Source organism: Camelina sativa, chromosome 17, assembly GCF_030686135.1.
Source record: "Camelina sativa cultivar CO46 ecotype springtype chromosome 17, ASM3068613v1".
In the NCBI taxonomy this organism is placed as follows: Eukaryota; Viridiplantae; Streptophyta; class Magnoliopsida; order Brassicales; family Brassicaceae; genus Camelina; species Camelina sativa.
This window is the reverse complement of record NC_141896.1, coordinates 1,019,009-1,037,558: the sequence shown is the minus strand read 5'-3', so window position 1 is coordinate 1,037,558 and position 18,550 is coordinate 1,019,009. Positions and strand designations below refer to the sequence as shown.

The window sequence follows — 18,550 nt, the reverse complement described above, 5'->3', positions numbered from 1 at the left end:
AAAAGTATTATGCGAGAAATAGTAATAGAGAAAAATACGTATACTCTAACTGGCTTGGTATTTAATTAAAATCATTCACCTTTGAATCTTTCATAGTAAGAAAGGCAAAAGCCAAGGTGGGATTATTTAACCAAAAGCTGTGTTCTTCATTCACTGAGAGAAGAAGAGAGACTTGACTGTTCTATATAAGTTTAAAACTGGTAAAATAAAAAGCATTTTAACCGGCGCGAGCAAAGCGAGCTTGAATCCTCCTCTGGATTGTTCCACGACAAGACGGACAATCCATCATTCCTTCTTTCTCATGGAGCTGATTGCATTTCAAGCACAGGACTTGGTGAGCACAAGGCAAGAATATCACACTCATCTCTTCAGACAAACACATGACGCATTCTCTTTCTCTTTTCACTTTCGTCATCCCAATATTCTCTCTTTTTGCTGCTCCTGCCTTCGACTTCGACTCACTGCTGCCTTTCTTCAGTGCTACTATTCTCGAGTATTCTGATTTCAGTTTCAGCTCTGCGATCTCTCTCTCGAGTCTCTTTATGTTTTCTACGTGATATTTCAAATCAGTTTCTGCTTTCGCTTTCATCCGCTCTTCTTCCATTTTTCCAAGTGCTTCAAGTTCTTTTGTTTCTTTCTTTATCAATGAAGCCTGAGCACTGAGTTTCCCTTTTGCTGTTCTTTCTCGCTTCAAAGTAGCCTGCAGTCAGAATTTTCGTTAGATATCTTCATCATTCTCCTCTTAACTAAACACAACCCTCTCTAAACTTGCAACATCGACCCAAGCTATATACATCGATAAGAAACATCAAATTGCAGTCAACAAAACCTTTGATATTATTACTATTACACTTCATTACTAAAACCAGAAAGATGCAGTAGGCTAAAAACAACGCAAACGGTATTTTTTCTCTCGCATTCCTTAGCTATAGCAATGTAAAAGGCCAAATATGTGTAGCCAAAATAATGAAATCGTTACCAGAAAATCGAATCTGAAAGAAAGGGACGTTAGCAGATGAGAGATATGGTGAATTGCTGGTAACTAACGATACACATCAAAAGACAAGACGACCTAACATATGTCTACAAAAGTAGCTAACCTCGATTTGATTCTGGCGATTTTTTGCTTTGGTAACTTCTTTCTGTAGCACTGTCACCTTGTCCCTTTGACTCTTGAGCTCTTCCTGCAACATAATTTTTTGCCCTTCCCACGAGTTAGTATCCTTCAGTGATTTTTGCCCTCTCTCTTTTGCTTCTCTACAGCTCTCAGCAGACTCGACGGCTTTTGTCTTAGCAGCTTCCATCTCTTTCTTCAGTAAAGATTGTTCCAGCTCGAGTCTGCGAGCGGTATTGTGAGCTTTTTCCAACTGGCTGGTTGCATTCTTCAACGCAAAATCCATCTCAGACAGCCTTTTCCTAGTGTTTTCTTCCAATAACTGCTTCTCTTTTTTATACTGTTCTGCCTCTTGTCGCTCTTTCCTTAGTGCCTTAAGCTCTGGTTGGTCCTTAAGAAGTCTACCAGTTGCTTCCTTTACTTTCTGATTAGCCCAGTCAGTCCAGACCTGCAATTCATTCTGCAGATCATTCAGTCGGGGAACTAGCTTTAGAACCAATTCATCTTTTTTATCCCGGGGAACATATATACCCAAAGATGCATCATACGGTATCCCAGCGTAGTAATCTGGTGCTAGTTTTGCAGACATAGATTCCTTTTCTTCAGACTCAGAACCAGACTTTTTTTCTGAAGCTGATGGTACCGAAGAACCAGGCTTCTTTTCTGAAGCTGATGGTACCGAAGAACCAGACTTTTTTTCTGAAGACGATGGTACCAAAGATTCAGGCTTCTTTTCTGAAGCTGATGGTATCAGAGTTGCAGCCCCAGAACCGGACTTTTTTTTTGAAGCAGATTTAACCGAAGTAGCAGGTAAGGTAGTTATAAAGCCCTTTGCATCTACCATTACCACAGGTGAATCCAACTTACTGCTTTTTCTTACAAAACAGCTGCCATCCTCAGTTAGTGAAACTTTCACTCCAATCTCTGTTGTCATCTTTGATGAAGAATTTCTAGCCACAAAGTCAGAAGATGATTTTACTCTTTTCTCTAAAAGGAAGCTGCCAACTGATGCAAACTTTGCCGCCTTGCATTTGCTGTAAGTCCTAATCTTCTCCACGCAGGATTTTTGCCGAAGCATGGCTATCTCTTTTTTAGTGCGGCCTTTTCGACAAGATACCAATTTTTCATCAGAGACTAGAGTAAAAGATGTACTTTTCATACCTTCACAAGAACCAGTGCTACACGAGAATGCTTCTTTTCCTGGAGCATATCCACTACACAGAGTTTTTTTGGAGTTGGGTATATTTGGGAAATTTCCAAATTTGAGTGGCTCACTCCGATTGCCTTGAGCATTGGATTGTGAAGGCTTAGGGTTATCTGGTTCACTAGATTTCGGAGGATTACATTCAGCACCAAGAGTTTCAGAATCAGAAGATTTACTAGAAGTCACCAATCCGTCAGTTTCAACTTCAAAGGCTTGCAAGACATTCAAGTCGCACATCAAAAGCCTCCACATAGCTTCAACTGTAGATAGAGATGGCCTAACCTCCTTAACAAGACTTATCATCTCTATCAACGTATACGAAACAAGCTGTTGTAGATCCTCAAACACATAGTCTCCAGAACCAGCACCTTCGTCTCCATTCTTGAGAACACTCAAGGTGTTATTAACAATGTTTGACACAAGATCATTGCCTCCACAGTAGAGCCTACTCCCTGAAATAGCTTTCAAAACCTCGTCGTCAGTGTAGCCACAATCAATAAGCTGCTTCATTGCATTAAGGAAGAGCGTGAGCAAATTTGATGACAGCAATTCTACAAGATGACAGGCGAACGGGTCATCCCATTCGACAGACTCAGAATCTTCAACTTCAGAAACTTTCCCAACCGAGTTCAGAGATTTCAAGGAAGGCAACTCATATGGAGGGAATTCAGTGAGAGAAGCAGCATCAGGATGAGAAGGATCAGCTAATTTCCTCTTGTTTTTCCTTCCTTTTTCCTGAGGTGACACTGTAAAAACTTCACCTTTGTCACCATTGAGGGGACAACCACTCATTTCTTCTTGCATTTGAGCCATACTCATCACCTTTTACACAAAAGATTAAAGTCAAACACAGAGAAAGCGTATAACATAGATGCGATGTTATTCATATGCAAAAAAATCCATTAACGTAACAAAGATATCAGACAGACCAAAATCATATAATAGAAACAAACAACAGACGATATATCCACTCCTAAACGTAATTCAATCGCCCAACTAACGCAATCCCAGAAACACGCCAAAAAAGTTGCAATTTTTAATTATTTTTAATCTAGTAAACGTATAGAGAGATTCCTCAAATCTAAAGGGTACTACATTCTGATTGAGTGTTAAATCGTAATGCAATTTAAAACCGTCACTGAATCAAAAAAAGAAGAACCGAAAATCACATGACTATTCAACCAAAAGCAATCACGAGCATAGCAAAAGGGGGTTAAAAATAAAAATAAAAATAAAAAAAGAAGCTTTAAACCGACCTTCAACGAAGACGATAACGGCAGCGGAAGAAAAGTTGCGGGAAAGAAGATCGGTAGCGAGAAAGAGAGAGGGGATCGAAGAAGAATATTGTCGGGTTTTTGAGAGAGAGAGTGTGCAGAGAGAGAGCGAGAGACTGAAGAAGAGAAGAGAGACGAAGAAATTGGCCGGAAACACAAAAGGAGAAAAGAGGTTTGGTAATTACTTGGATTCTCCCAAGGGTACTTTAGTCATTTACACACATATTCTTCTCCAAGCCCAAAATGGGGGAGGAGCGAATCTTTTGATTTATTTTGTTTCTTCATCTGTAAAAAGTAGAATCATTAAAAACAAGATACAAAAATCGATGAAGATAAAAACACTCATGAGTCATGATGATGATGAATGAAAGAAAGAAAAAGCCGCCTCCCAAAAACACAACCTCGATTAATCAATAGTAACATTCTACTGTTTGTAAATAACAAAACAAATCCATCATAGTCATAACAAGCCCCCACATGATCATCTAATACACGTTAACACAAGTCTTTTGTTGAAACAGCCACAGAAAGGGGAGGATGACTTCACTTTTTCCTCTTTGTACGTCGTCTTTCAGCTTCATTCTCTGCAACCACAACGTGAAACTCTGATCCAAGCATATCGTGTATGTCAACATTCTTTGAGTTGCTGAGGTTAACAGTCTCCATGATTATTTCTAGAGTCACTGTGAATCCTAGATTAGACAAGACGCGTATCGCATTCCCCATTCTGCATATGGTTTGCCGAGTCTCGAGTAATGTAAAGATTTGCTCTTTTCCTGTGTTCTCGGCGGAGGATGAGATCATATCCTCATCTTTCTGATCATCTATCGCCATAGGATCTCTCACTTCCACATGTTCTCCAACCCATATGAAACCATTGCAGCCAATGATCAAATCAATCCCAAGGCTTTCAATGTAATGAAAGTGATGTTTGCTTCTTTTAACCAAGTAAGGATCAACCTTCAGAAGCTGTCCCTTCTCGAGCTGTAGGTGATGATTCAAGGAATTAATCAATGTTTTAAGAGGAAGAAGAGACTAGCTAGCAAAATGTATAAAACCATGAACATGTGACCAGATCAGAACCAACCTTGCCATACTTCTGGCTTCTGGCTTGTAACTGCAAGCTACCATCATGCTGAAAGTTGCGGACTTCAGCCTAAAGAGTTTGTACACAAATCAAAGAGGGAACCTTTTTGACAAGTTGACTTATGCGTTCAAAGATGAATATATATGCAAAGATGGAATATTATCAATCACTGGGACTTACACAAACAACATCATGCTCTACAAATATATTCCGCATATTCAGTTCATCCACAGAAGTTCTTCGCCTCTGCCAACAACAATACACTTATATCACTAAAGCCAACATACAAGAAATAATCAAAATGGGCAAAATAACAAAAGAAAAATGGAGAACCAACCTGTATACCATCAGGCATGTTCATGGAAGAAAGCATTAGTACTCCATCCTGATTAAAGTTGAGCTCCACTCTCCAACGTTTTTGAGCAACCTGAACAAGTAAAACTTAAATCAGTAACTATGCAATGTGATTGATTTGAAACCCTTCCCCTTTACAAAACCCAAAACACCAATACAAAAAATCTACCTCAATGACACGGCCTACCACAATATCCCCAACCTCAGGCTTGTACCTAAACGTAGAAACCATCAGTTCTCTACTTAAATCTCAAGAGTAGATGGTCAATTTCATTCACAAATCAAATTTGAAGAGCAATCACATACCTAGCTCGTAGGGTTCGTACATAGACGAGCTTATCAACACGCTCCACTACTCCACAGACCGTCGCGAGCAACTCACCATTGACCTCAGAAGTTCCGTGTCCCCTTCAATTTTTTTTAAAAAAACAATCTTGAAAAAGAAGTTTTAAGAAAATTTCAACCGCGAGAATAGAGAAGGAGATGGAAAATTACTTGAGGAAGGCATCATCGTGGTTGACGGGAATAGAATCGGTGACGATAACAGAAGCGTCAGAGTTTGCCGTCGACGAAAGTGAGTGAAGCCGCTCGATTGCTCTATCAAATCTAACCTTCTGCGTCTGACTTAACGGTAACTGTAGCTTTCTCATCACCATCACAGAACTCTCTCTGTCTCTCTTTCTCTTTCTCTCTATATCTAGCTCCAACAACAAGACAACAATGGCGATGGCAAATCGAAGTTTGGGAGAGAGAGAGAAGAGCAAAAACCCTGACGTTGGTTCGCTTGAATGAATTTCTAGGGTTTTGGGTTATTTGCTGGACTGATAGATCCAACTTGAGGCCCATTAAAGGCCTGTTACGGATGTTCTGAAAAATATTAGTTAATCTGATAATTGACGTGATAATGATCTCATATTTTTATTTTATTTTTATTTTAAAAATACAAAGAATTGACGTCTCTCTCCTGGGGAAGCTTCAAGTGCTTGTGATCGATCTTCCTATTTCTGACGCAAATTCTTATCCTTCACTTCACCGATCATATTGTTTACATCAATTTGTGTAAGATCTGAGCTTTTCTCTGTTATGAATTTCTTCAAATCCGTCTTCCAGGACGACCCAGATCCGCCAGGAACCGAATCAGAATCCGATTCACCAAAACACAGCGAAGAGCATGAACAACCAGAACAATCCAACCCTGAAGACGACGGAGGATGGAGTTTCGGTGGTCTGATGAAAACCCTAGCAACCAGATCCGAATCCGTGATTGAAACCTACCGACGAGATCTCGAGGAATTTGGTACAGGTCTAAAGAAGGAGATCGAAGTGGCTCAAGGATCGCTTGGCACCGTGGGACATGCGATTGATGAACTTGGGAACACAGTTCTAAAAGGTACGGCTGATATCATTGCTCAAGGTAAAGAAGCGATCTTAGCCGCTGGTAATGATGAATCTGATTCTTCTGATAACAATAGTAGTCAGAGTTTTGGTCGTCGTGATAGCTTTAGTTCGAAACCATACAGTCGTTTCGATGCTCAGATTCGTGTTGTTCAAGGTGATCTCAACACTTACTGTGAAGAGCCTGAGGATTCAGATGATTACAAAAAGTGGGAATCTGGGTTTGCTCTAGATGAAAAAGCTGAAGAGATGGAGAAATTGTTTGAGGATAATGGAGATATGAAAGGAGTGTATAAAAGGGCTGTTCCGAATACGGTTGATCATGAGACTTTCTGGTTTAGGTATTTCTATAAGGTTCACAAGCTCAAGCAGGCTGAGGATTTAAGAGCTAATCTTGTGAAACGAGCAATCTCTTTGGAAGATGAGGAAGAACTGAGCTGGGATATTGATGATGAAGATGAGAGCAGCGAGAAAGATGTTGAAGCTACCAAAGAAGTTTCAAGATTGAAACTTGAAGGAAATGATGGTATTATGGGTAGTGGAGATGTGAGTGAAACTGTGAAAGATGAAGTGAGAAATGCAGGTTCAGTGGCTAAAGTGAGCACCCAACAAGATGAAGTGGCTGAAGTGAGCAATGTTGCTTTGAAGACAGATAAAGATAACGAGGAAAAGAAGGAGACTAGTAATGAGGAAGTTCCAGAAGCAAAACCAGTTGTTGCTGTTGCTGCTGCTGCTCCTCCTGCATCTGATGAGGCGGCTCCAATCAAAGATTCAGTCAAACCCAAATCTGATGAGGCTGCTCCATCACAAGAACCAACTAAACCAGATGTGGTTTGTGCTTCATCAGCTCAACAACCATCTGAAGAGGATTTGGGATGGGACGAGATCGAGGATATGAGTAGCATTGATGGTAAGGAAGTGAATCGGTCTGGTGGTAGTCCAAACCGAAATGAGCTGTGTAAACGTCTGAGTGCAGCAGAAGATGATGAAGATTTAAGTTGGGACATTGAAGATGATGACGATGAATCATCATCAACCAAAGCTTAAATGTTACCTAGTTTTTAAAAATGGTGTGCTTTTTATTCTCTCCTTTTACTTGTTTTTTTTGTAAGTTTCTGGCGCTCCATTCTTCAGTTGTTTCTCTCTTCAACGTTTCTATATAAATTGATTTTGAAGATATCTTTTATATAGTTCCGAAACTGATCTTCCACGACCGAGTCTAATAAGTTGCTCTAAGTGAATTTGGTCTGAGACTCTGAGGTAAGTCTGAATAATCTTCATCCTGCGAATTCGGAGCTTTGATAGTTTCAAAGTTGCACGCAATGTTATTTTGTGAAGAAAAAAATTGAGGCCCATTAGTAGTAGTATAATGGGCTTACGGGTCGGATTCAAGAAAAAACCCTCGGGTGTGACTGGGTGAGACCGTGAGAGTGATTAACCCTCTCTTAAACCCCAACCACCATTTCAATTTCAAGGGGAGAAGCTAAAGTCTCGATCTTTCTTTTTTTTTCTGTGGTTCCGACTAATTCAACTCCCAATGGCTTCCGTAGCTCTTCGAAACCCTAGCTCGAGACGCCTTATTCCATTTTCTTCTCAGATCTATCAACGATGCGGAGGTTCCATCCCCTCGATCTCACATTTCGCCGGAGGAGATGATCGTTGTTCTCCAAGTTACGCGACCTCGTGGTGGAGATCGATGGCTACTTTCACCCGAACGTGAGTTTATCCACTCGATAGATCTCTCTCTCTCTCTCTCTCTCTCTCTCTCTCTCTCTCTCTTCTTCCGAGTTATTGAAAATTTTAGTTTGCTTGGAATTGGTTTGAGTTACTTACTACTACTCTGCTTTTCTCTATCTCTGTTTCGTAATTTTCTATAATTACTTTCTAAGTTTGTTTGTTTTTTTGGGCAGAAAACCTCATGTAAATGTTGGGACAATTGGACACGTTGATCATGGGAAGACCACTTTGACTGCTGCAATCACAAAGGTTTGGTTTTTAATAGCTGTCTTTATTATTACCTCAAAATTCATTACGAACCATAGAATTGAAAACAGTATGTTCGATTTGTTTTAGGTGTTGGCTGAAGAAGGTAATGCTAAGGCTGTTGCGTTTGATGAAATTGATAAAGCTCCTGAAGAGAAGAAGAGAGGAATTACGATTGCAACGGTCTGCAGTTAACTTACTCTCTTATATTTCCCATTGTTGAGTACAATAGAAGTGGTTCTAACTCTAGACGGCACTTGCTTCTGTAGGCTCATGTAGAGTACGAGACTGCTAAGCGTCATTATGCTCATGTGGATTGCCCTGGACACGCAGATTATGTTAAAGTAAGATATTCTCTGAGCCCTAAGGAAGAATCATTATCTAAGTACTATGCACTTTTGTATCTCATAGCTTTGAGTTACTGATTTTCAGAATATGATTACTGGAGCTGCACAAATGGATGGTGGAATTCTCGTGGTTTCAGCACCAGATGGACCAATGCCTCAAACTAAGGAGCATATCCTGCTCGCACGTCAGGTTTGCACTGTTACAATCTGATTGAACAATATTAGATGCTCGAATGATTTTAAGTATTGGCCATAATCCAGGATGTTAATGTTCCACAGGTCGGTGTTCCATCACTTGTATGCTTCCTGAATAAAGTTGATGCTGTTGATGATCCAGAGTTGTTGGAGCTTGTAGAGATGGAACTGCGTGGTTTGTATTAAATCCTTACGTCATGTAGTCGTTAATTCAGTATTTTTCCTATAAGCTCTCTTACGTCAAACGTTTTGTTGGCCAGAACTTCTCAGCTTCTACAAGTTTCCTGGGGATGATATTCCCATCATTCGAGGATCTGCTCTGTCTGCATTGCAGGGTACGAACGAAGATATTGGTCGGAAAGCCATATTGAAGCTAATGGAAGCTGTAGATGAATATATACCTGACCCTGTTCGTGTCCTCGATAAACCTTTCCTGATGCCTATTGAAGATGTTTTCTCCATTCAGGTATAACAATATACATCCTTGTTTCTTTGGTTCATGCACTCAAATGTTTTTTTTTGAAATATATAATCGATTCCTTTTTTCTATGAAAGGGGCGTGGAACTGTTGCAACGGGACGTATTGAACAGGGAACCATTAAAGTAGGTGAAGAAGTTGAGATACTAGGGTTAAGTCCGGTGAGTTAGTACTGGTCGCTATTACATTAAAGCATTGTTCTTGTAAAACTTCTTAAATCTCATTGCGAGATATAAATTTCAGGGACCTGCACTGAAATCCACAGTAACTGGTGTTGAGATGTTCAAGAAAATTTTGGACAATGGACAGGTAAAGATAATTTGGAGAAATCTTTTCTTACAAAAACTTTATAAGCATGTGATATTGACATAACTTTCAAATATGTTAGGCTGGTGATAATGTAGGGCTTTTGTTACGTGGGCTAAAGAGAGAGGACATCCAGCGTGGGATGGTAAGCTCAAGATCCTTGTGGTGTAGAAGAGTGATAAGACCAATATTGCAAATCTAGCTTTACTGAATCTAACTTTGTGTTGTTTAGGTAATTGCTAAGCCTGGTTCTTGCAAGACTGCAAATAAGTTTGAAGCTGAGATTTATGTGCTCACTAAGGATGAAGGTGGACGTCATACCGCTTTTTTCTCTAACTACAGACCTCAGTTCTATCTGAGGACGGCCGATGTCACCGGAAAAGTAGAATTACCTGAAAATGTGAAGATGGTGATGCCCGGTGACAATGTCACTGCAGTTTTCGAGCTAATCCTCCCTGTCCCACTAGAGCCAGGTTAGATTCACTGGCTTTTGATATCTCCACTAACCCACCAAGTTTGATTTTCTTCAAGTTTCTTGAGTAATTCAAGTTGTTTCTATTTTGTGATTTTAACAGGTCAAAGATTTGCTCTAAGGGAAGGAGGTAGAACAGTTGGAGCCGGTGTGGTATCAAAAGTGATGAGCTAAGTTGCTATAGCCGATTCAAAGTTCTTCAAACAAAAAAATAAAACACATTGTTCTCAGTTTGCTCTCTAGTATCTAAATATTCATCTCTCATGAGATCTCTACTACTTTGAGAGTTAGATCAAGTAACAGAGAGATTTGTGTTTTTAAAGAAAAGCTTCTCCCAAGTCCCCTAATGTGATATCTTCACAGTTCTTTTTGGTTTGCGTTTCTTAAAACTCTTTACAAGATCCCTTTGTCAACAACCTTACAACTACAAATTAAACTTTAAACAAGCCATCAATGGAGTTAGAAACTTGTCTCCAAATCATCAGCATCTCAACATTCAACCAAACCTAAGTGCAACCATGGCAATAACTGTCGCAGTTCTGAAGTAAACTTCCTTTATTCTTCTTTCCACTTTGTTTGTGATTTCTTCTTCCTTAATCGCTTTCTTATTGACATCAACAATGGCTCCCCTGAGTCTACTCACCGACCACGAGAGCAATACCAAACTTAAACTCAGTGCACTCTCAAAGACTTTGTTTGCGCAAAAGGGTACCCGCCTGGAAGCAACACTACAAACCAGAGAGAAGAGCACAGCGATACCGGTTCCAGCGAAGCCAATTGAAAACTGAGTCAAAAGCTCCAAGAGTTCTCCAACTCCACGTGATTTCTTTAGAGAAAGCATTGTGGTTTGTCTATGTTGTTCATCGCCTATCATCAGAGAGATAAGGCTCTCACATGCATGAAGATGGTTTCTTTTGTAGAGGTCTGTTTCCTTATCTCTTATCTTCGGGTTTTGTTTCTTTGGTGAAGGCTTGAGCCTTGTTTTCTTCGGACTGTTAGAAATCGAAAGAAACTTTCTTTAGGAAACAGAGAAGATCAAAAGTACCAAAAACTAGTTGATGATTTCAGATACCTCTCTGGAGGAGCTAGTGTAACTGAGTCAAGCTTAACCGCTGGTAGCTGCAGAGTGTCTATTAGTACTTCACTGTCGAATCTGCTAAATGAGAGAGAGAGATTGAAGTTAAACCCCAAAGGATGAGATTCGCTGTAACGAAGAGCAAAGTTGAAATGACGAATTAACTACCGCTGAAACTGCGGGACAAGCCGTGAGAGCTTTCTCCATCTTGTAGAGTTGTTCCTTATCTTATGAAACTCAGCTGCGGAATCATTGAACTCAGCTCTGCTACTTGATAAGAAAATGCTACCATCCAAGTAAAGAAGAGAGGAGGAAGCGTATGGCAGTTGAGAACTTGATATTAAAGCCTCTAGATCCATCAATTCAGATAGCAAAGACAAATCGAATCCTCCTTCTTTCAGTTCTTCTGATCTAGACAAAAGGAGCTCTATCACCTTCTCTTGTCTTGCACACTGCTCGGTGATTCCCAAACTTAAACAGAGAGGTTCTGGTCTGGTCTCTGCAAACCACACAATCAGTTCATGTCAAAAAAAAACCATCACAATTTGGTGCAATAATCAGTTTACAAATAAATCAAACTCTAGCCAAAGAAAGGATAATGGTGGTGATACATACCATGAACATCAATGAGACTAGGCTTCATCATGGTTGAATTGAACTCTACAAAGTCATTATTAGACTTGCTCAAAGAACAAAAAGGTTCCAATGGCTCCAAGAGATGTGGTTTCAGGTTAAAAGAGCTTTCTAGTATTAACTCATGTTTTCTTCCTCCAAGATTCACAAGACAAGCCCGGCTCTTCTGAATCATTCATAGATATAAGAATCAAAACAAGAGAAGAAGAAGAAGCAGGACAAGAATTCAACGAGAGATTCTAAAAACGAAGAAAAAAAAAAAAACTCACTTTGATGATTTCGTTAGTTCCTAACTCTTGAAGAAGACCAAACCCAAGTGTTGGATAGCTCTGAGAAGCCATGGCAAAATAAAGAAAAAAGCTTATCGTCGTCAGCAATCACTTTATATATATTGCATCAGATTTTATTAGATTTGTGTTAATATTTTCTTTAAAAAAATTCAGTATTGTTTGGTTGGTGTGACCAAAAAAACCAAAACACACATGAGATTTTAAATATTTACTTTTAGAGACTCATATTACTTGAATTAGCAATATCATACCCAAACTTTTAATTAATTACATAAATATCGCTTTTGGTTCATATATTCGAAAATTAACCCATAAGATTATTAGGGTATACTCTACTTCGAGAGAGAAGTTCTAAAGTCTCAAATCCGCGCTAAAGCTTTCACCTTCTTCGTTGAATTGCAAGCAGAGAGGAAGGAATCATCATCAGCAGATTAAAAAAATGGTAAATTTGAATGCGTTCTTCGTCTTTCCTGAATTTGAGTTTCGAGATTTGATATATATTTCGTTTGGTTTGACCTAAGTCTTCTTCTAATAAAGGTTTCTTCTTTCTTCGTTGATTTCTTTTTCTGTAAGCGATTGATTCTAAGGGTTTCTCGTGATGGGTCTTTTATGATTTGTTTTGTTATCTCTCTCTCTCTCTGTGGTGGGCAGTTGTTCTTTTCTTACTTCAAGGATTTGGTTGGACAAGAAGTGACGGTTGAGCTCAAGAACGATTTAGCTATCAGAGGAACTCTTCATTCAGTTGATCAGTATCTGAACATCAAGCTCGAGAATACTAGGGTTGTTGACCAGGACAAGTACCCACACATGGTATATTTTTCTTCTTTTATGTTTGGGAATTTAGGGTTTGTTCGATTAGCCTATGCTTGAATTGTGTGTGAGCTTGAATTGTTCTCTTTAGTGGTTTATCTAACCAGTAGAAAAAGGTGTGATTTTTTTATAATGGTTTGACATTATCTAGAGATGTAACCACTGGGCTTAGTCTCTCGCTCTCTCGCTAGTTTCTTGTTACACTTCTGTTGCTTCCTGTTGTAAAATATCACTTATGGAACTGATGAATTAGACAGCTTAAATGCTAGGCTCTTGCTGATGTGTTTTAGCCATCACTATAAAATTTATGTTTTCTACTTACATTTACCATGACCAAGCTTGAGAAGCTTTAAGGTGATATTGATTAAATTTACAAACGCAAAGGGACAGTTTAAAGTGATATGTTTTGTAGCTAGTGTAGTGCTGATTGACATGTTTTTATTGAGATTGCTGCTTATATACTGCAATTTCTCAAGTTTACTCTCAAGTAGAAGAGATTTGCAATTTGTTTCAGTTCTTTTAAGCTTTTTGTATTGGTATATCTTTGGCACTTGATGATGATGATATTATTAGCTTACGGATTTGTGCAATTTGCCTTGTGTAGCTTTCAGTGAGAAACTGTTTCATCAGAGGATCCGTGGTAAGGTACGTGCAGTTACCTAAAGATGGAGTCGATGTTGATTTACTTCACGATGCCGCTAGAAGAGAAGCTAGGGGTGGCTGATTCTGCGAAACCGTTGTATCTCCAAACTTGATACTTTTCATTTGGTGTAATGGCTTGATAATTGAATATTGCCCTTATGTCGAGCCTATGGTTTGCCATGAATCTTGTTATATTATCTTTATCGAAGGATAATTTTTATGTTTCCTCGTTTTATGAAAAGGCTTATAAAAATCTATGTTGAAAGTTTGAAACTCTTGTCGTCACTTTAGTTTACTCTTTCTAAAATAAAGCAAACAGAGTGAATACATATGGAATCACTAAGAGGAACTTAGATAAAGCAATAGCCGTAATTGTCTGCATGAGTATAATTCTCTGCGTAAGTAGTGTATTGCCTCATAGGATTACGCTGCATATACGGTCTGGCTTGCCAATAGGGGAAAGGAGCAGCTGCAGCCATAACCGGATATGGTGAAATGTGGACCCTGGCACGAGGCATGGAGTATGATTGAATCGGACCACCAGCACCACCATATGGTCCACACAGTGGTAACATCGGGCCCGGGTGTGAAAATGGGGGTCCACACAGTGGTAACATCGGGCCCGGGGGTGCAAATGGGGGTGCCGTCGGATATGGGGGATAATAACCTCTTGGTGCCGCGGACATGGGCCACAGGTGTGAAGGATTTGGTCCACAACCATGGTGCATCATCGAGTTGGCGGTGTAACTTGGCGGGTTGACGTGGGTTTTCTCGCTTGACAAGTTTTTACCTTCAACCTTCTCTTTCTTCATACTTGAGTGTTGCCATGTGAGGATGTCCTTCTTTTTCTTATCCTTCTGATCTGAAGTTTCCTGTGATCCTTTTTCTCCACTGGAATCTGTTTTTGGTTTCTCATTCTCTGCGGCTTTCTGTTTTTCTTTCACATCTTTTTCGCCAGACTCCTCTGTTCACATCAGAGACATGCATAAACTTTCAGATTTGTGAAGATAAGTAAGAAATTTTCCTGATAGGTAAAAACCGTAAAAGTAAAACAACTCACCTTCGTTTTTCTTCGAGTACTTCTTCTTTGTTTCTTTAGCCTGACACTTTGAGCAGCAATCTTTGTTCATTTTTCAGACCACGTTTCAAAGAAAAACAAAAGAGAGAATACAACTCAGAAACTTGACGAACTTTTTTGGGTTTTCGAACTTATAGAATCGGTTAGGTAAGTTCTCGGGAGATTTAGAAACCGTAAGCAATCCATATCTTATTCTATCTACACGAATCGAGTAAAGATTATATCTTCTTTCCATATATACAATGGACGTACTCTTTTGAATTCATAAAAGGCATGTTTCAGATTTGAGGAGATATATTAAGTCCATAAGATAAGATATATGTCAGATATTGTGGAAGTCCTTGATTTAACCGAATATTTTTATTGAAATATGACAACACAATAAATAACATATACACATATCATAACTTGAGTACTAAGCAGTAGAACTGACGGTTTCAAAAAGGGTACAACTGTACGGCTTCATCTCATACACAACCAGTTGCTGCATCTGTTCTTCTGCTACAACGGTCTCTCCTTGGACAGAGAAAAACCCTGGGAATGGAAGAGCTGTGTCGACCAGTCGCCTCCATTTGCTTCCATCAGAAAGTGAAGGTAGGATTACACTCTCCGGATGATCACTTGCATTGAATCCGATGAACAGATCATTGTTCTTATTTGGCTCGGTTGGCTCAACTAATGACGCAGTTTCTTCTTCCTCTGCCTCGGCTTTGATCCCCAATGCCAAAAATTTGCAAGCAGGGTCTTCCCATTTCGGAGTTGTTTGGTCATTTGCATACCAAGCAATGTTCTCAGGTTTCAAAAAGTTTCTCCTTTGAAACACATCGCTTCTTCTTGCTCTCACTGAAGTCATGAAGGAGATGAACTGAGTGATCTGTGTACCGAAAGCTGAAGCTATCATGTTCCAATCAAAAGACTTCCGTGATTCCAACAAAGGCGAGCCTTTTGTTGAGATACCACATTCATCTCCCATGTTAAGCACCGGAATCCCAAGTGAAATGTACTGTATAAACAAGAAGTTGCGGATTTGTTTTAGCCTTCTTTGAAGAACAGCTGATTTATTTGTTGCTCCTTCTTCCCCACAATTCCAACTTAGCTCTGAAGCTAGCTCAGGGCCACTGAAACTGACCAAGTCAACAAGAGAGAGTCCTGAGTTTCTGGAAATGTAGTTGAAGGAAAAAGCTGGACCTCTTCCATCAGTAAATATATCACCACTACCACAAACTCTTGTAGCCAGATCACTTAGAACGCCTTTTCCTCTCAAAAAGTTTCTTACATTTCGACAATATCTTGTATTGAGTTCTGCCCATCGTTTCCAATGTGGGAACCGTACTTCTTTTGGCATCACTTCAAGTGGATCCCAGCAATCAGCAATTAGTTTGGTCTCCGCAAGAAGTGGATCGAAAGCTATTGCTTCAACCAAGGGAGGACGAGAGAGCTGTTCACCATGAACACCTCTTAAGAGAGACGAAGCATTTATGAAACAGAATCCATCTACATGAAACTCAGTTACCCAATAACGCAAGCTCTCCAAAACCAACTGCTGAACAACAGGATGGTTACAGTTCAAGTAACTTTTTAAATCTAGATCATTGGCTCTTCCCTTGTAATAATAACAACTGTCATCAATCCCACGAAGAGCTCCAGAATCAGCAGTGTGTGTAAAAACTACTTCCAAAAGTACCTCAATTCCCTGACTGTGCAATTTCTTCACCATCTCTTTCATTGACTTAACTGCAGATTCAACGCCACTGGAAGGTCCATACATATCCATTGGTGAAAAGAAATGAACTGGAAAGTAAGGACCCTTTTGCTCGGAGAATGAAAATATTGGCTCCAAGAGGACAGCGTTGATTCCAAGGCTTTTCAAATGGTGAACTTTTTCAGCTACACCAGAAAAAGTCCCTGCCACGTTACTAGGCAACTTGCTGGATTTGTGTTGTGTAAAACCCTTCACATTCAACCGGTAAACAATAAGTTTCTCCAGTGGAATGTTTGGAGACACATCTTCTCCCCAATCAAAGGAAGGGTTTTTAAACAAACTTGCAAGAAACTTGTGAGAGACATATTTATCAATGACTGTGGCATATGGATCCAAAACAATTGGCTCAGCTTCAACATCGATATCTTCTTCTGACTGAGTCATCTCCTTGCAACGGTAGCCATATCTCACAAAATCCCATGTATTGTCAACTGAGGCATGCCAAACATCACCTGTTCGGTTGACATAAGGATCGAGATCAAGCTCTAAGGCAGGTTTATCGGTTGTGGTATCATCATACAAGCATAAAACCACGTTGGTTGAGTTTCTTGAAAAGAATGCAAAATTCCAAGTCTCATCATCTGGACCAGAAGAAAGGCCTAACGGCAACGGACGACCAGCAGTAAAACCAACCGGGACACAGAAGTCAGTATCCCTGTGTGTCAACAATTCTTGACCGTCTGGATCTTTCCCTGACACTAACTTGAGATAAAATGATAGATAGAAAGGAGATTCTTTCCCATCAAATTCTAGCCCTAGCATTAACTCAGACAAGGAGCTTTTCACAAATGGAGTTTCTGTTGTGTGGGTTTGTGAGTCTTGGGAAGAGTTTTTAAAATCAAGAGGCAAAAAACACGAAGAATCAGACCTGTATACACCCCAAACCATCACCAGTCTACTCTTGTCATCACCACTTAGTTCCAAAGATGAGACATATACCATGATACTGTATTTTTCTCTCTTCTTTTCAACTTTAACTTTAATAAGAGCACCAGATTTCGTCCTGAACAAATACGATGTTACCTTCTTTAGGTCATAGACCTGAGCTCTTCTAGTAGACACTTGATCCTTCAGCTCGATAGTAGTCTTCGAAGCAAAAACCTTACTCAACTGATAACTTTGCAACGCGTCTGTACTCAAATCCCCCAAGAAACGTTTTCTTGTAACTATCAGTGACTCGGATCCATGTTTAATCTTATCCTTACCAGTAAAAGACCTTGCAGAAGGAAACTTCCATGTTCTAGTGATGCCCTTATTGAGACAAAAACCAAGTGATGGAGACCAAGCAGCAGCCATTATTCAAACAAAGCAGAAAGCTTCACTTTTTCTCCAAAAACCTTAACAATCCAAGTGATGCCTGTTAAGAACATAGATCAAACACCAAAGCTCTTTATTAAGACTAAATGGTAGAATACACTCTATGAGCTCGAATTAGATAACAATCCACCATAAACCACACATCGAATAAGCTAAATTGCCATCTCAAAGCTAAAATTAAACCAAACCCACTAAGCAAAGTTTTCCTTTTTCTTAATCTTACGATAAGGCATTTCAAATTCAAGCACATTAAGAAAGATAAAGTAGTAAAATCAACATGCACAAGAAGTCTCAAGATCAGGATACATATCGAAACACTAAGAAACCATGGAGGAAATAAAATAATAAAAAAGGAACATAAGAAAGCGTGAAGAAGAGACAAACGTCTAATAAAAAGTCGAGCTTACTGTCGCATTAGCATCATCACCGCCATTGATTCAAAAAAAATTCAAGCTTTAAGATGGAGAAATTCACAATTATTGAACACAGAGACATCTGATGAATTGAGTGTGTGTGTGTCTGTGAGTTTAATGATTTTGATATTTTGGGATGAAACAGAAAGGTTTTGTTCTGTTCCTTCATTCACTCTCACCCTCACTCTCACGCGCTTGTAAAAAACGTCTTTAACGATTCCAACATAGACACGCGCGCAAGGTGCGTTTAGGCGTGAAAAAGAGGAGTGGTCTTATGTGGGCCGAGCCCATCAGATTTGTAATAATATTGGTTTTTCATAA

General features: G+C 39.5%; 7 protein-coding genes and 1 pseudogene across 10 annotated transcripts; 3 read left to right on the top strand and 5 right to left on the bottom strand.

Moving 5' to 3' along the window:
- Positions 1-41: 41 nt before the first annotated feature.
- LOC104754459 (putative E3 ubiquitin-protein ligase RF4) lies at positions 42-4,000 on the bottom strand. The gene is made up of 3 exons (XM_010476658.3): positions 3,575-4,000; positions 1,101-3,140; positions 42-700 (listed from the first exon to the last, which is right to left on the bottom strand). The coding sequence occupies exons 2-3, from the start codon at positions 3,135-3,137 to the stop codon at positions 218-220; spliced, it is 2,520 nt and encodes an 839-aa protein (XP_010474960.1). The 5' UTR covers positions 3,138-3,140; positions 3,575-4,000; the 3' UTR covers positions 42-217.
- On the bottom strand, positions 3,979-5,851 carry LOC104754460 (exosome complex component RRP4 homolog). Its single transcript, XM_010476659.3, has 7 exons — positions 5,529-5,851; positions 5,340-5,441; positions 5,203-5,248; positions 5,017-5,106; positions 4,860-4,925; positions 4,680-4,748; positions 3,979-4,576 (listed from the first exon to the last, which is right to left on the bottom strand). Exons 1-7 carry the CDS (start codon positions 5,687-5,689, stop codon positions 4,136-4,138), a joined length of 975 nt encoding a protein of 324 aa, XP_010474961.1. The 5' UTR covers positions 5,690-5,851; the 3' UTR covers positions 3,979-4,135.
- A 265-nt stretch (positions 5,852-6,116) lies between these two features.
- Positions 6,117-7,605, top strand: LOC104754458 (uncharacterized). The gene has a single exon (XM_010476656.3). The coding sequence runs from the start codon at positions 6,117-6,119 to the stop codon at positions 7,473-7,475; it is 1,359 nt and encodes a 452-aa protein (XP_010474958.1). The 3' UTR covers positions 7,476-7,605.
- A 136-nt stretch (positions 7,606-7,741) lies between these two features.
- LOC104754457 (elongation factor Tu, mitochondrial) lies at positions 7,742-10,575 on the top strand. Its single transcript, XM_010476655.3, has 12 exons — positions 7,742-8,144; positions 8,339-8,414; positions 8,502-8,594; positions 8,681-8,755; positions 8,844-8,948; positions 9,038-9,128; positions 9,214-9,419; positions 9,509-9,592; positions 9,675-9,740; positions 9,820-9,882; positions 9,970-10,210; positions 10,313-10,575. Exons 1-12 carry the CDS (start codon positions 7,966-7,968, stop codon positions 10,381-10,383), a joined length of 1,350 nt encoding a protein of 449 aa, XP_010474957.1. The 5' UTR covers positions 7,742-7,965; the 3' UTR covers positions 10,384-10,575.
- Positions 10,518-12,360, bottom strand: LOC104754456 (uncharacterized). Of its 2 annotated transcripts, none has more exons than XM_010476654.3 (5): positions 12,187-12,360; positions 11,900-12,080; positions 11,453-11,783; positions 11,282-11,362; positions 10,518-11,201 (listed from the first exon to the last, which is right to left on the bottom strand). In XM_010476654.3, the coding sequence occupies exons 1-5, from the start codon at positions 12,256-12,258 to the stop codon at positions 10,706-10,708; spliced, it is 1,161 nt and encodes a 386-aa protein (XP_010474956.1). In that variant the 5' UTR covers positions 12,259-12,360; the 3' UTR covers positions 10,518-10,705. The 2 variants fall into 2 exon arrangements, with proteins under 2 accessions (XP_010474956.1, XP_010474955.1); XM_010476653.3 differs by having other exon boundaries at positions 11,900-12,083; positions 12,187-12,342.
- Positions 12,361-12,518: 158 nt separating this feature from the next.
- On the top strand, positions 12,519-13,932 carry LOC104754454 (sm-like protein LSM2). The gene is made up of 3 exons (XM_010476652.3): positions 12,519-12,649; positions 12,859-13,017; positions 13,622-13,932. The coding sequence occupies exons 1-3, from the start codon at positions 12,647-12,649 to the stop codon at positions 13,739-13,741; spliced, it is 282 nt and encodes a 93-aa protein (XP_010474954.1). The 5' UTR covers positions 12,519-12,646; the 3' UTR covers positions 13,742-13,932.
- A 77-nt stretch (positions 13,933-14,009) lies between these two features.
- LOC104759056 (uncharacterized) lies at positions 14,010-14,789 on the bottom strand. The gene is made up of 2 exons (XM_010482028.3): positions 14,720-14,789; positions 14,010-14,623 (listed from the first exon to the last, which is right to left on the bottom strand). Exons 1-2 carry the CDS (start codon positions 14,787-14,789, stop codon positions 14,010-14,012), a joined length of 684 nt encoding a protein of 227 aa, XP_010480330.1.
- Positions 14,790-15,078: 289 nt separating this feature from the next.
- LOC104754453 (isoamylase 2, chloroplastic pseudogene) lies at positions 15,079-18,459 on the bottom strand (annotated as a pseudogene). Of its 2 annotated transcripts, none has more exons than XR_015587698.1 (2): positions 18,224-18,459; positions 15,079-17,856 (listed from the first exon to the last, which is right to left on the bottom strand). The product of XR_015587698.1 is annotated as an isoamylase 2, chloroplastic pseudogene, transcript variant X1 (transcript). The 2 variants fall into 2 exon arrangements; XR_015587699.1 differs by having other exon boundaries at positions 18,201-18,455.
- Between the last annotated feature and the right edge of the window lie 91 nt (positions 18,460-18,550).

What these genes read in the sequence shown, in the direction of transcription:
- LOC104754459 (XM_010476658.3), bottom strand. Translation starts at nt 3,137, where the DNA reads ATGAGTATGGCTCAAATGCAAGAAGAAATGAGTGGTTGTCCCCTCAAT. An exon ending in ATCGCCAGAATCAAATCGAG is followed by an intron (nt 701 to 1,100) that starts GTTAGCTACTTT and finishes TTCTGACTGCAG; the next exon opens with GCTACTTTGAAGCGAGAAAG.
- LOC104754460 (XM_010476659.3), bottom strand. Translation starts at nt 5,689, where the DNA reads ATGGTGATGAGAAAGCTACAGTTACCGTTAAGTCAGACGCAGAAGGTT. An exon ending in TGGTAGGCCGTGTCATTGAG is followed by an intron (nt 5,107 to 5,202) that starts GTAGATTTTTTG and finishes TTACTTGTTCAG; the next exon opens with GTTGCTCAAAAACGTTGGAG. An exon ending in ACATGCCTGATGGTATACAG is followed by an intron (nt 4,926 to 5,016) that starts GTTGGTTCTCCA and finishes TGTTGTTGGCAG; the next exon opens with AGGCGAAGAACTTCTGTGGA.
- LOC104754458 (XM_010476656.3), top strand. Translation starts at nt 6,117, where the DNA reads ATGAATTTCTTCAAATCCGTCTTCCAGGACGACCCAGATCCGCCAGGA.
- LOC104754457 (XM_010476655.3), top strand. Translation starts at nt 7,966, where the DNA reads ATGGCTTCCGTAGCTCTTCGAAACCCTAGCTCGAGACGCCTTATTCCA. An exon ending in GAGGAATTACGATTGCAACG is followed by an intron (nt 8,595 to 8,680) that starts GTCTGCAGTTAA and finishes TTGCTTCTGTAG; the next exon opens with GCTCATGTAGAGTACGAGAC. An exon ending in AAATTTTGGACAATGGACAG is followed by an intron (nt 9,741 to 9,819) that starts GTAAAGATAATT and finishes CAAATATGTTAG; the next exon opens with GCTGGTGATAATGTAGGGCT.
- LOC104754456 (XM_010476653.3), bottom strand. Translation starts at nt 12,258, where the DNA reads ATGGCTTCTCAGAGCTATCCAACACTTGGGTTTGGTCTTCTTCAAGAG. An exon ending in TAGTCTCATTGATGTTCATG is followed by an intron (nt 11,784 to 11,899) that starts GTATGTATCACC and finishes TGTGGTTTGCAG; the next exon opens with AGACCAGACCAGAACCTCTC. An exon ending in CTTGTCCCGCAGTTTCAGCG is followed by an intron (nt 11,363 to 11,452) that starts GTAGTTAATTCG and finishes CTCATTTAGCAG; the next exon opens with ATTCGACAGTGAAGTACTAA.
- LOC104754454 (XM_010476652.3), top strand. An exon ending in AGGACAAGTACCCACACATG is followed by an intron (nt 13,018 to 13,621) that starts GTATATTTTTCT and finishes TGCCTTGTGTAG; the next exon opens with CTTTCAGTGAGAAACTGTTT.
- LOC104759056 (XM_010482028.3), bottom strand. Translation starts at nt 14,789, where the DNA reads ATGAACAAAGATTGCTGCTCAAAGTGTCAGGCTAAAGAAACAAAGAAG. An exon ending in GTACTCGAAGAAAAACGAAG is followed by an intron (nt 14,624 to 14,719) that starts GTGAGTTGTTTT and finishes TGATGTGAACAG; the next exon opens with AGGAGTCTGGCGAAAAAGAT.